Source organism: Passer domesticus, chromosome 1 (assembly GCF_036417665.1).
Source record: "Passer domesticus isolate bPasDom1 chromosome 1, bPasDom1.hap1, whole genome shotgun sequence".
Taxonomy (NCBI): Eukaryota; Metazoa; Chordata; class Aves; order Passeriformes; family Passeridae; genus Passer; species Passer domesticus.
Genome location: NC_087474.1, coordinates 71,390,955 through 71,405,701, shown reverse-complemented (window position 1 = coordinate 71,405,701; position 14,747 = coordinate 71,390,955). Strand labels below are relative to the sequence as shown.

The following is a 14,747-nucleotide window of genomic DNA, read 5'->3' as shown; positions in this document are numbered from 1 at the left end:
GCAACAAAAACCCCTGACTGAACCAAGTTCAAAAATTCTGGACTACAAACCAAGTTATTAATGTTCATCTGCACCATCATGATCCTCCTAAGTCCTCCAGATAATACCAGAACTATCTTAAAATACATGGGCTTTGCTGTGTAATTCCCAAACCAATTTTAGTTATATATAAGAATGTTTGAGAAAGTCAGGTATTACGCAGATAATAGAGACGAGACATGGAAGAAATTAAAATCCCTCCATTGTGTTTGCAAACACAGGAAATTAATCTAAGGCTGACTCATTAAGATGAGACTTTCCTAAATTGCTCAAAGAACAGCTATGAGTTCAAGAAACAGATTTTTTTAATAAAAGTAAACTTTTCAGCCACCTAGATTTACAGGATCACAACAACCATAGGATCAAATTACACCATGATACATATTTGGAACAAGATGCAAGAGCCTAGTATAAAACTTTCCAATTGCAACATAATCTTGTACTGCTTGGGAAAAAAAAGAAAAAAAAAAGGTGGATTATGCTTGTCTTGTAACACAAAAGGTAAATTCACAGTCTTAGAAAACTTTTTCATTTAGCTTTGGAAAGAGTTTACTAAGAAAACTTTAAGGCTGTCACAGGAAAAAAATGAAATATGGTGTGAGTTATAAACTATCTAGGTAGAATTTGAAGAAATAAACAGTCAAGATTTTTTACAATTCAAAAAAAAACTACAACAGTGTTTAAATTAAACACCATGTTCTAGAATTTTGGATTCCTCATGCAAAGTCAAATAAATTAAGGAAGATTCTACCCAGTGCCTGCCAAATACACAGCAAATTCCATACAGCATTAGAATTTCCAAGTCCCAATCTCTTACTTATTTATGTGACAAGAGTTCAAAGACCCTGAAAAAATATTCATATGCAGTTAATCCCCTCCAAAGACTACTAACACAGACATAAAGATGTATTTTCTTCATAGGATGAGCAGCATTTATTACCTTGCTACAATGTCACTTAATTCACATCTGGAATTTGTTTATCCAGTCACACTGATGCTGAATAAGTTCCCTAACATTTCTTGTATGTATATTTGTCTAAGCAAGCTAGAAGAGGGTTATGACACAGGCTGCCTTGCTAAGTTTTATGAAAACCCTCTCCCTGTGAGCTGTAACAGTTTTGTTTGCTAAAATGAGAAGCTGCCTAACCTAATCACATTGTTTACTTAACTGCTGCACAGTATACAAGAATAAAGTAAGCTTCTTTGATGCAGTCTGTGTTTGACCAGCATCACAAATTAGCAGTACAAAGCTGATCTGACAGAATCCCACAAAGAAAGTTAACATGCTGAAGGAAGGAAAGAATCGGGATGTTTTCTTTACAGCAGTTTTCAAAGTTACACATTTTCCTCAGAGGTTCTTTGGAGCCGGATGGAGTCTGTGACACTGTTGTACTGGTTACATGCCATAAAAACAAATGTGTTTGCACCCTGGAAAAGCCAGGATATTTATTTAAAGAGGATTATAATTCTCAAACAAATCCAGGGGGAGGGAGGAATCCAAAAACCAAAACAAAGGAAGACCAAACCCTCTTGCTTTTGGGCTGTATCTAAACAAGATTATAAAATAATTATCTAATCAAATTTTTAAAACCTCTTCATTCCCCTCTTAGGACTTCTCCAGAGAATATGTGTAATAGAATTAACAGTCTTCAGTCACTGAGTTATTTCCTCCTCCTTACCCATCTTTATTTTTCATTGTAAGGAAAAATAAATAATTGGTATTGTAATAAAGCTGCTTCACTTCTTACACAACAAACTGGAAGCCTGTCAGAAAAAAGGTACTTTAGCATTGAGAAAGTGCTGCTGGGTTCTATTTATCTAACTTCAAATCAAAAGATCCTCACAGTCACTTGTTTTGTTAGCATTCTATTATCACTAACTACTTCAATTTAGTTAAGCACCACCTATGTGGGAGTGAGCAGAAGCAGCAGAAATTGGGATATGACCCTTCTGAAACAGTGTGACATGTAAGACTGCAAACACTTGCTCTGCAGTAGGGAAGAAAGAGCTTTAAGGAACAGCAAGGTCTGAAACTGTTCTTGGCCAAGACACAGAAAGCAACCAACCAAAACAAAGACCGGCTTGGACCACAATCAGAAAAGCTTACTGAACTAAAATGTAAAGACACTTGGAATGTTGTGAAGAATTGTTTCCATCAGCTGGATAACACATGGAAACCAAAAAATGTGACCCCCTGTTCAAAGAACACTGACTCATTATAGACTGATACACTTCAGTCAAATCTCCAGTTAGTAACAAGCAGATCAAGCATCAATTAATGCTTTCAGACTTTTCCAGCAGCCTCATGCACAAGCCAATTGAGTTCAAAACCTTTGTCCCAGTTTTGGCACAGATATGGGATGGTCTGAGGCCTTAAAACGGGCAACAGAATCTTCACAAGGGATGACAACACCGAAGACCACCAGGATGGCAGATTCATCTGAAATTCATCTCCTGGTACGAGTGAACCATAATGAGAATATTTCTGTTATCAAACAGCAATTTCATATAAATTTAAGTGACCTGATCCTGTAACTCACACAAGCAACCTCATTAAAAATTAAACTGTAAAAAACCTGCAAAGTATTGCTGCATCAAACATACGAAACCATCATGCTGTACTCAATGGCAAAAGAGACAAAGTAAAACAATAAGAGGAGACAAAACAAAAAGTAAATGCTGTATTTCAACATGCATGCCACAGCAAACAATGGAATACTGTGAAGAGATGAAGAAAGAGAAAAGAAAGCAATGAACCACCATCTACTGTGTCTTCTTGATCAGGGACCAAACCCCAAGGTATTTGCCTCTCTGATTTTGTGTATTTAAAACACAAAGCATTCCATAGTTTACCAAGTTTGTCAGAGTTTCTTTATACTCTACTGTATCACATGAACTATGACCTGCCTTCTGGAAATCATGAAAAAGACATTGTTTTATATACACCATACCATTATGTTATCTATATTATATCTTATCGTGTTGTTCCAAAAAAGCATCACAATTTATTTTAACAAAGACAAAATGAAATATTGAGAGTGATCAAGAGCTGAAAAACTAGTTGGCATTTGCTTATTGCTTTGTTATAATTTCAATGTTTTTTTAATACGGTTAAAATGGTGTCAGTAACATTTGATACAAAAAGGAGGATGAAACTAACTGAGCCATATATGGTGCACCCCTTTTTTCTACAGTAACTTGCAAAAACAAGAACTTAGTAAACCTGGATGATACTTTGACAGGCATATGGTTACAACTCAGCTGCACTATAAAAGAGAGTAGAGGTCCAGATAAAATCATGTCAGGGCACAAACCAACTACTATCCTCTGTGTGTGTATTTATACCTAGGTGCACATATTTTTTTACATATATACATATTTATATTTATATATGTTTCATATATATATATTTGCACACACATTGTTTCTGTAAAATATCTTATCCTGAAAATCCTCCAAAGGCCCCTGGAACAAGTGTATTGCTTGTTTTACACAGAAATTGAGTTCCAGACTGAATTTGTTAGACAATCCAAAAGAACATTTTTATCTGGCAGCTGCCTTACCATTACTATTCAGTGTCTTCATAATAACTTCCATTTGTGCAAACTCATAGTTGTAGTCTGGTTCTGATGAAGCTTCACTAGCTGCATCCAGATCATGCTCTCCTAAGGAAGTTTCTTTCTCAAGGTCTTTCAGCCAATCTCGACGTTTTCTCTTTGGTAAATTGATTCTGAGTAAAAATGGAAATTCAGTTTATAAAAAGAAAATCTAGAATAATGAAAGGGAAAAAAAATAGGCTGAATGTAAAATGGGTGGAATATAAACATCAACTATTACCTAAAAAAGTGGTTGTTTCCCCATAATATTCTATCTCCATGCCATAACTGAGTGACAGAACACACCAGTGCACCATTTACACAGGATCTGAAAGAAAAAAAATATAACTCCAGTGAAGTCCTAAAAATAAAAGATTGAAGAGTTGCTGTTTCTCCCACTCATTGTCAGTCACTTGTATCATATGGCACCAAACCAGCCAGGTTCTCATGAAAGGATCTCTGGGAAAGTTACTGGTCTGATTTCTGTTGTCAGAATTAGCACCTTTCCCTTCTGCCTTTGGCTGGTACAACCCTTCAGTAAACATATAGACAGGGTTGATTTTGGTTGCTAAGTTTTCTCTAAATGCCTATTCTCAAACTGGGACACTGCCTGTTTCTTATAAACTTATAAAGTCCAAACATAAATGTATGTAAACCCTACTGATAGAGGTCTCCAAGATACAACTTAGTCAACACTGAGTTGTAAAACATGCTGTTAACAGATTCGGCATTCACGTGTAAGAAAAGATTTTTAGATCCAAGTTTTAGTCTTTCAACAAGTGGAGTCTCTATTATTAACAAGAGTCTATTTTTGTGAACATCTGGTATACTGCTGTATTTCTTTGTAGGTTTCTTTGTATTTAAGTTTCAATCACAAAATGGGAAAAACTGAGCTGTTGAACTTTTGCATGTGTGAGTCACAAACACAGCGTTTTATTTGAAAGGGGAAGAAACTTCAGTAAAATGAAAAAGGCTTTTCAGATGCAGCACTCTCATTTCAGCAGTCTCTCTCATGTAAGTCAATACAAACTTGTAAGCATTTCATTTTAAATCACATCTTTATTTAACATTTTTCAATGAAATTCTGGTAGCTAAATTTCTGTTGATACTTGTATCTTAAGAACAGTTACTTAAGCATTGCAGATCAGCCATGAGTAAAACAAAATATGTTTTTTTCCACTGACATGTGCCCTTGTTCCTGCCACTCAAAATGACTGATTTCTAGTACAGTAACTCTATCACCACAAGCATGAATCCCATCTGTTTGAAATTTTCTACTGTAGGCTGCAGAAGAAAAATACAAATGCATTGTACTAAAGGAGGACTAAAAGAAATCAGATTTTTTATATGTCTCTCAAACTTCAGTTTCTCATTCTGATACTAATTTGTACATTATTTAGGTACTCAAATTTCAGACAAGCAGCATGACTATTAACTAGGATATTGCTTTATCACACGCTATTGTAGATCAAGTGACAAAGACATTTACAATTCCACCAAAGGAGCCACAGTGCCCCTGGAATGAAAAATTATAAAAATGCAGAAGTAGAAACAAAAGGTGAAGCATTACTTTACACCGCACATTAACTAGACAAAACAGTAATTAAGGATTTAGAAAAGAATTCAAATCTTTAAAGCACTTCTTCCTCACAAAATATTGAACTTTACAACAGGAACTACTCACAAGGCACCATTTATTTTCTGCCATCAAGACACAGGCTATTTCATCACACAGGCCAGGACAGCCAGCAGCATCTCAGGGATCTCATTACTACCCAAGATACAGACAGGCAATGGCCCCTCACTCCTAACAAGTACCTTCTTTAGATGGCTTATTCCAAGCCATACCACTGATAGCCTGTTGCCCTGCAGAGCAGGTGGGTGGGTGTTCACATGTGCACGGAAATCTTATTTTAATTGCTGAATTTCCCTCTATGTATCTGTTTAAGTCAACTGTATTGAAAATACTTATTGATCAGAACATAATGTACTTCTGTCTGTAAAATAAAAATGCATGAAAGTCACTATCTGTCAAAGAAAAGCAAATTTCCATTTCAATGGGGTGTGCTACTGATCTTCCTTACCTTGCATTTTCTTTTGGTGTGAGTGTAACTTCTCCATCTAAAGCAATATCAATCTCACAGTGCTCTGGTTGGATTCCTATACCAAAGAGCTGTATATCCTGAGAGGTATCTGCACCAACTCTTGTGTGATCCTAGAAAACAAGCTGTTACTAAGAGACAAGCAAACTACCACTGTTGACATAACTAAGAAAATATTAGCTGAAGTGCTGAGACTGCACAGTTTGTGTGTCTGTCGAGCAGACATGGTGCCACAGCAGATCTGAAGCCTGCAACAGTCACACACAATCTGTTCCTCTGCCCTGAACTTCATCTCCATACAGTTTTAGCTAAAACAAAATGAAGCAGTTGACACACAAATTCTGATCAAAAAGTATTCTAATACTATGCCTGCATGCATACATTAAACACAAAAGCCAGAAGAAAACCAGTCATGTCATATAGGCAAAATTAAGAGAACAGCATGGGTAGTAAAACAAGGTTCAGAGTTCTCTGCTTTTCAGAAAACAGCTATACAGAAACTGAACTAAATATACTAAGCTGTACATAATTCCAAGTCATATTTTAAGTTCTGCTGAAACAATTTATTTTGTTAGTGTTTAAGAGGTTGTGTCTTATTTGCTATTATTCAAATACACAAGCCCTCCTTCAGCTATCAAAGCAGAAGAATCGCTACAAAAATAGACAAAATACTCTTTCATATATTATTGACAAGCAGCTCACATTTCCCTACAAACCTTCTAGGTCTGTATTTGACACTTCTTCACGCTGGCATGGGAAATGCAAAACAGAATGGTATGAAAGCGAATGACACTGGGAAAATACATTTCTGTAAATTTTTAACAGTGCTTTTTTTTTTAACCCCCTCTCTCATAAGCTCTCCTGTCATTGAAGACTATGTTATTGTTACTGATTATTACTGAACATCACCTCTTTATTATTAACTCTTCATATATTTAAAGCAATTCCCAGTACCCTAACAAAAACAATCTACCATGAAGCTCCTGCTTGCAGTTGAGGCCAGAAGACCACTGGCCAGGCACATCCTGCCTGGAAAAGCTAGAATTGATCTCAACACTGGCCCACACTGAGCATTTCTCCCACCCTTGGCAATCAGGAGATCAATTAGGAAAGCAGTGAAGCTGAACTGCAAAGGGAAAACAAAAGCCTAAACAGTAGGAGGAGGCCTATCCTATTTTGCTGCAGAAAAAAACCCCACCAAAAACAACAAAACAACATCTCCTCTGAATAAATTAGAGCTAGAAATTCAAAGCAAGTGTCCTTCCAATCTGTGTACATATCCTGTTCACATCCTTACCTTTAAATAGTAAACCAAAAGCTCATTGAGCGCAGGGTCTGCATTCAGGTTCACCAGGTAACACTTGTCATCCCCAACCTTGATACCTGAAGACTCGAGGGAGATTCCCATGCTCTCCAGCTGTCTTTGCCTCTCCTGCAAAGACAACAATTGGTTAATCTTGCCTGCTGCAATATGTAGGGACAAGCACAGAGCAGCTGAAGCTGAAGATGCTCATGCTGAGTATGCATTCTGTATATCACCGCCAGACACTGGTCAGGTACCACAAGGTCAGTAGAATTTATTTTTACACACCAACCATAAAAAGTTAGATGTAATCCTCAAACACCTACCTCCTCAAAGTGGAGCTTAATTAAGCAGTTCTATTAAATTTATTAGAGTTACTTACACAGCTCTCTTGAATTTATTAAACCTATATATAAGTAATACAATGTGGCTTTAAGTCTTTATGTTAGTAAAAAATGAAACTCAGTTTCAATTACTTCAAAGATAATCACAGCTATAGATGATCTAGAAAATAGCATGCCACGGTTTAGGCTTATTCTTTTGCATTTTTATTATTAATTCAGCTAAAAGCACTTACTTGATCACATGCGCCCTTTTTTTTTTTTTTTATTGCTAGTTTGGGTGTTGGGGTTTTTGTTTGGCTGGTTAGGTTTGGGTTTTCCCCTCGACCTCTTTTTTTTTTCTTTCCAGTTTATTTAAACAGTGGTTTCACCAAAATATGCTTCTGAAACATTAGGACTAGAAAGGAAACCAACACCACTTATTCTTCAAGCTATGGATGGAGGAAATGATGGAAGAGTACACTAGAATCCAGAAGGGGTTTTTTTTAATGTACAAAAATAATTATAAGCAAACATTAGTGACTACATGTACATATTTTCCTTTTCTGGCTAGAAATCACTAAAAGCAAAAGCAACAAATACCACCCACAATTCTGAACCTTCTGTAATTCTTCACTTCCTTAGTCACTTCAAGGGAAACATGTCCACGGTCCCACTGTGGTCTTATAAATAAATGAGCTGCCCAAACATATATTGATGTTTTATTTTAAAATCAAATACTGGCTTTTATCAATGCTATCATGGCACTGCTAGATTTATGCTAATAAAATCTAGACCTTAAAAAAACACCAACAAACAAACAAACCCACCCAAAAACCAGAAACAAGGGGGAAAATACAAAAATTCAGTGACATTTCAAATAGGTGGTGGGAAAACAGCATAGTCCACTAAAGCTCATGAAGTTCAGCTGCCTAGTATTATACGAGTATCTAGCTTCTTCCTAAAAATTTCTGAAGTACCTGTGCAATTTCTTCCGTTTTCCTTAGCTTTTCTTCCCAGGTGACTGTCAGCTCTTTTATTAGTTTTTCTGATTCTTCCAATTTTTCCTTCAGTTCTGGTGCCTTCATGGCCTAAAAGGTAGAAATTAACAAAAACTCTCAGCTGCTCTTACCATTGCAACATCTGCTTGCACAAGGAACCTGAACACAACAACATAACATCAAATGCAACAAGGATAGATTTTTACTATGTTCCCAGGTTTTTCAAGGCAGAAGCTGAGGAAATAAAAACCTGCAAAGGAGGAGAATAGAAATCACCTTTGTTGAATCCAGATCTGAAACAGCTGAAGATTTACATAGCTCCAGAGTTAATGGAAGGAACAAAAATCTCTGGGTCTGGCCACTCAAACTTCACTGTCTATACAAAAATATGTGAGCATTTAAAAACTTTAATTCCTAGCTGTTGGAAGTGCAAGTGCAAAGTCTTTCTTCTTTGAAACAGCAGTTTCAAACACAAATTCCTCTAAACACAGCCTTCCATTCCATCCTGGTTTTGTAAGTGTTCTTAGAGTTGCATTAAAGCTTTTAGACTGACTGTTGATTACCTTCAAAGGAAGGCATGTTCTGGAGCTAACACAGGCTTCTCATTCCACAACAGGAAACAAAAGCAAAGGGCTTGAATACGTCCAGTGCCAAGTAACAATTGAACAGGCTGGCCTATAACCCTATATATGTTGTTTTTAACAGAAGGTAGAAAACACTTAAAGTAATTAGCAAGACTTTGGACACCTTCCTACTGATTGTGTTCAGCTGCAGCCTGCCAACATGCTACATTAGTGTTTTCCGAATTAAAATAAGCACTTAGAACAGATTTTATTTATGAAAAAAGTGAATGGCTCCTTTTCCTTAAAGAAGATTTTGCCATTTCAGTCCATAAGGAAGTGTTCACATGAATAATACTATTCCTTAAATAATGATGAAACTTAAACACCACACAAATTTACCCTCAAGCACAGTTCTGCTCTTTTTCCATCAGTATTTGTATCCTTCCTGAAAAAATCAAAAATATTTTCAAATCTATTAACTACCTAATTTGTTCAGATATCCTGGATACCAAATAAACTATCCTACCTGGATACTTTATTGTTCAAGTAGAAGTATAAATCTAAGATAAGCATCAATCACAGTGCCAACTATTAAGGCAGTGAAGCATTAAGGCAGTGACGGTTTTCAGTGTTCCATTTCTGACAATTTTTGATAGATTTTCACAAATGTTAGAGAGAAATGTCCCCTAAATTTTGTTGTCCAATAACAGATTTATGACTTTTCACACTTTTCCATCTGACATTATGTATAGTCCACCAATGCAAAAAAAAATCCAAATTCTGCTAATAAGTGAGTCTACACAATGAAGATGTAATCTAGTCCTTATCTGTGCTGCATCAATTATTGCTTGGCCTTAAGTTCCTCAAGAACTAAAAAGGGTCACCATCAGTACAATGTTGTCCTCATTTAAAAGTTATTCAAGATAAGCATACATTATATGCTGGATTTAGGAAAAAAAGGTAAATTATTTTGTTTAAAGAGGAAAGAAAAAAGAATGGGTGTAAGACTCTTCCTTTCCACATTTTGTAAAAAAAGCTAGTCTTCCACACAGAATGTGACAGTTCCTTGAGAAACTCATTTTACATTGTACTGTGTACGAGGTTACCTCAGCTTGTGAGAGCTGTTCTTTCAGTTTTTCAACTTCTTCACGTAATTCTCTGATGACCCTAGCATTTGGATCTTCATTCACCACAGCATGATTAACTATCCTTTTGGCTCTGTCTGCATATCTCAGAGTTGAGAGTGTTTCTTCATAGTTGTCGGCTGCTGGACTAATTGTGGCTATCATGGCAGTTTGGCTGTTTCCTCCCAAGTTGTCCTGTAGTGCAGCCACAAAAAGTTAAAGAGTTAAAAATTGTTCTGAGACTGTACAGTGTCTTCACAAAGAGACTTAAAATGCTTAATAAAGACACTAAAAGTACTATTTAGGCATTGAAATGTACTCTGGATATAAACTAATCTGTGTGTTTCATAAACATTTCTATCCAACTCTAACACCTTTGATTCCATTACAAATTAAAATAGTCAAGTAGGATTTTGCTTTGAATTAACACAAGATACACTTAGCTGTCCATATAACTTGGAATAACACAGCTATGAGAGTTCCTTCACTCATTTCTTTAAAAAAAGATGAGAAGTCCATGTACACAGAAGTATACTACAATAATCCTACAAATGAGTAAGCTGACATCTTGTGAATATGGTGAACAGAAAATATAAATTACCTTGAGAAGCCAAGTGAGCACAGAGTCTCTGTAAGGCACAAACTTGTTTTTCCCCTTCCCTGCTGCCTGATCAGCAAGTGATGATATAACCAAGCCCAGTGTTGAAAGTGATCTATAAATGCAAAACAGCAAAATAGCTTTAACACATATTCCAAATGGAGATTTTATAAAACACAGAAAATAGGAATTGCTGTGCAGAACTTCACATCCAATTTTAAAAATATCATAAAATAGTTTATGTTGGGTATGACCACAAGAGATCAGCTAGCCTACTGCCCTGCTCCAAACAAGGCAGTGTATTTCTTTAAAGTTATATATTTGGAGGAAAAAAACTGCTATCAACAGTGTTTCATCATAGGTGGTACTAAGATCCTATTTCAGAAAGACTGAGACTATGTTGAAATATTTAGAATAGTTTGAAAAGTCTAAAATAGACTGCTTCAGTATATGAAAAATCCCTGCCCTTGATTAGACATCTACCTTTTCTCAGAGGATAAAAATCTTCCTCATTTGGCTGTAGTCTCATGACAGTGTTATAAGTCAGCATTGGCAGCACAGCAAGAACCCCTGTGCTGGGAACGGTGTTTAAGAATGCTGACTCAAATGCCAACTAAAATGAAACAATTCTCCAGCCATAAGAAGGCACTGTCAGAACAAATCCAGCTCTGGCCCAGGAGTACTCATGTGCCTGATGAGGCAGTGACCATCCATAGAAGGCTGCTGATCAGAAGAGGCAGATTAGGAGGTCCCTTGGCAAATGGGTTGGGTAATAATTGAGGCAGAGCTCAGCAGCTTCTTCTGGGGGCACAGACCAAACAATCTCCCACTTACAAAGGTGCTGCACAAGTGTGAAAGAGAAAAGCCCCCAAAGTGCTTAGCAGACAGCTGAATCCCAAACAACACCGTAGAAACATGAAGAAAATAGCCAACTCATGCATTTTGGTACATGTACAGCTTCTACCAGCTGGAGTAACTGTGTCAGCAATCCATCCAAAGCATATGTGCACTATATTATGCAATTCTCATACAACCCTGTGTAAACTTTAAGCGACATCAGGGCTTTTGGGGTGAGTATGTTTAAGATAATGAGCTTGTTGAGGAGCCTGAGAACATTAAACAGATGCCTAAAGGATTTTAAAGGAGACATCGCTGAAGCCTAAGAGAATTCTGGGTCTGTCACACTCCTGCTCAAATATCCAGCTACTCTCGGTAAGTACCAAGGAAAAAGCTTCAGCAGCATTGCAATTAGATAGTCAAATAAATCTTTAATTGTACTGTTCCACTCCACCCTCTCATGTTTTCCTTTCAAAGAAGTAGTACTATTTTGGTTTATAGGCAGCATTTGCACATACTTATAACAGAGTCTCAGTGCTGCTTGAAACCACCACAGGTTCAGAAATAGCATTTAGAAAATTACAAAAATGTTGCAGAAGAGTATTTTAAGGAAGATATCCTGTAGGATAACTTTCTGATTCACTCTGAAAAACTCATAGCAAAAATAGAAAGTTAAGTTTAGTTTTGTGGCCTAAAGAAAAGCCTAATAATCTCTGAATGTTTGTGAAAGGAGGACAGGAAAAATGAGAGCTAATTCTTGCCTCCAGCCTCTGATCTCCACAGAGAGAGATGACAGCATGCTAAACATGCAAGAGCAAACAGTAGGATGCTCCATGCTGCTCTATAGCAACCTCCTCCAGCACAACTGAAAAGCACCAGCAGCACACTCCCAATGGAGTCCAAGGAATATAAAACTACAAAACTACCCTAAACTACTTTCTTCTGATTCCTCTTTCTTTCTTTAAATGAGGAGAAATGTGAAAACCAAAGCCAAACCCCGAGGGATGGGGAAGAAATGGACAGTCAGAAGAGAAGTAGGAAGAACAGGGATTCAAAAAGACCTGTGATTGAAAACTATTTCCCAACTGGGCTGCAACACGAATTTGAGTTATGGGGATTGCATTTTAATGAACAGGAAATTATAAGGTACAGTTTATTAACGTGGGATTAAAAAATGTGATAATATTACTGCTCCTTACAAATACTGATCTTATTTTAAGGGTAACATTTGCAATAAAAGCCAAATTGGAACCACTTATGTAGTTTGCTTGAGATTTCATAATAGAAAGCTGTTTAAAGACTTTAAGGGAAGCAGCAAAAGGAATGGCTGCCCAACAAAATAATTACAGGACTCATTAGCTGCTTTGCTTTTTGCTGGATGATGCATCAGAGATCTGTCATTACTCTGATCCCATCTCACGGTACTTATGTAATGAATCAACCAGAAGTCCTAAGCCCACAGCACACAGCAGACTGAGTCACTCCAGAAGAAGCAGAGTGGACTTGCTGCAAGCTTACAGGAAAGTGCCATTTCTGCACAGTGTCTGTTCTCCTTGTCCCTGTTCCTCAGGCACCAGGCTATCCTTGCTAGTGGGCAGTGGGAAGCTTGCACACTCAGGCAAGTGCAAGCAGCATTCAAAAGGAAGTGGCACTTGCCCATCACAGGGAAACAACTCTGTCCATAAGTGACACCCATTCAAGCTACTTTTGTATAATTTAGAACCAAAAACTTCAATGAGCAGAACACACTTTTCTATTAGTTAACTCTGAATAAAACCTTCCCTCAAATCTGCTGGGAGCCAGACCTGTCCCAACCCATTCCTTGTCCCCACCTACATCATCTTTTTGCATTCAAAAGTTAAAATGACAATAGCTATGATTTTACTAATCAGAAGTAAAATTGCAGATTGCTCAAAGAAAGTATTTTTTTGTAGCCACTAACTGACAGATTGTTTATTCTGGTTCCTCCTACTACTGTGTTCTAGAGTTCTTTGACTACACCACAAAGAGTTGTTAAGCACCTCCTTTTCTGCACTGGGTATGGGAACTAGCACATCCTGGGGAGGAACAAGCAAATCCAGCTTTCCTATGAGGTATGGCAAATCTCCCAAAAACCTCCTTTACTAAGGCAGCTCTGCACCAGCTCTGAGGGAAAAAAAAAAAAAAAGAAAAAAAAAAAAAGGAAGTAATCTCTATTACAACTTGAGGGAGATGTTGACACAAAATGACAACTCTCAGTTGCTTCAGTAAGTGGGAGAGAAGCCCCTCTCTGCAACATGCTGTCCCCAAGACAGGAAATAATGTTTTCAGTAGGAAAAGTTGTGGGACCAAGGTGGCATCTAGCCACAGCTCTAGCTAGTTCTCATCAGAAACAAATGGTACAGACACTGAATAAACAGGCACATAATTTCCACATACTTCTTCAAGGCAATAAACCATAAAACTAGCAGCAAGTTTACTTGCCAGCAGCTCCATTTTTTATCTCATTAAACATAACACATGCCACTGGTATATGTTACTGGGCTTTTTTATAAAAGAAATATAATAAGAAAAGGAGCTGACATAGTAAGGTGTACTGTTTAGATGTACTCTATCACTCCAGAAAAAATATTACCTTCCCCTAATGAGTAAGTTGCATTGCACCCTAAAGAAGATTGCACACAATGTCCTCCAAAGAACTAGTTTGACTAAACATGTAAATCTATTTTTAGGCTTAAAAAAGTCAGACTTCATTAAAGCTCCAACAGCAAAACTCTAACAGCAGACACCAAGCACTAAGAATTCTCTTTTGCCTCTCAGTTGCAAAAGAGATTTCAAATAGAGAATGTTAAATAAATGGATTAAGTATTACAGATTTATATCATATAAGAATTTAATTGAATGGAAGATGTAGAGCTGCCTGGTTTTCTTTTAAAAATACCATTTACAGAAATGTTTGGTGCTTTTATGTGAAGTTCTGAATTGTCAGAGGTTCAGCATTGGCAAAACAACCCTCTCCTATTGCATTGATACCATACAAGTTTAACAATGAATAAAGATCCTAAAAGGAAAAAAAAATTAAGTCTTTCTGTATCCATAGTTATATTTGCAATTTGTTAATTGCTGTTGGGAGAGGTGGCATTTGAATTCTTTCCCAAAAATGAGAAGTAACATTTAATTTCGCCTTTGTTTATGCAAAATACAAATACAGTAAAACCGATCTGAATTTAACCAGGAACCTGTGGGGTAAGGTTACAGTATCTGCCATTAGGCAAAGACAGCTAC

At 36.9% G+C, this 14,747-nt stretch overlaps 1 protein-coding gene across 3 annotated transcripts in view; it reads right to left on the bottom strand.

The window, feature by feature from the left end:
- KIF13A (kinesin family member 13A) overlaps nt 1–14,747 on the bottom strand; it is a 103,903-nt gene that overhangs the window by 30,917 nt on the left and 58,239 nt on the right. For all 3 annotated transcript variants that reach the window (XM_064423315.1, XM_064423299.1, XM_064423306.1), the window contains exons 10-16: nt 10,650–10,761; nt 10,031–10,243; nt 8,341–8,451; nt 7,035–7,169; nt 5,720–5,850; nt 3,877–3,963; nt 3,603–3,769 (exon numbers count right to left, since the gene is read on the bottom strand). In XM_064423315.1, the coding sequence (XP_064279385.1) occupies nt 3,603–3,769; nt 3,877–3,963; nt 5,720–5,850; nt 7,035–7,169; nt 8,341–8,451; nt 10,031–10,243; nt 10,650–10,761 (956 nt within the window). The remainder of the gene's footprint in view (nt 1–3,602; nt 3,770–3,876; nt 3,964–5,719; nt 5,851–7,034; nt 7,170–8,340; nt 8,452–10,030; nt 10,244–10,649; nt 10,762–14,747) is intronic.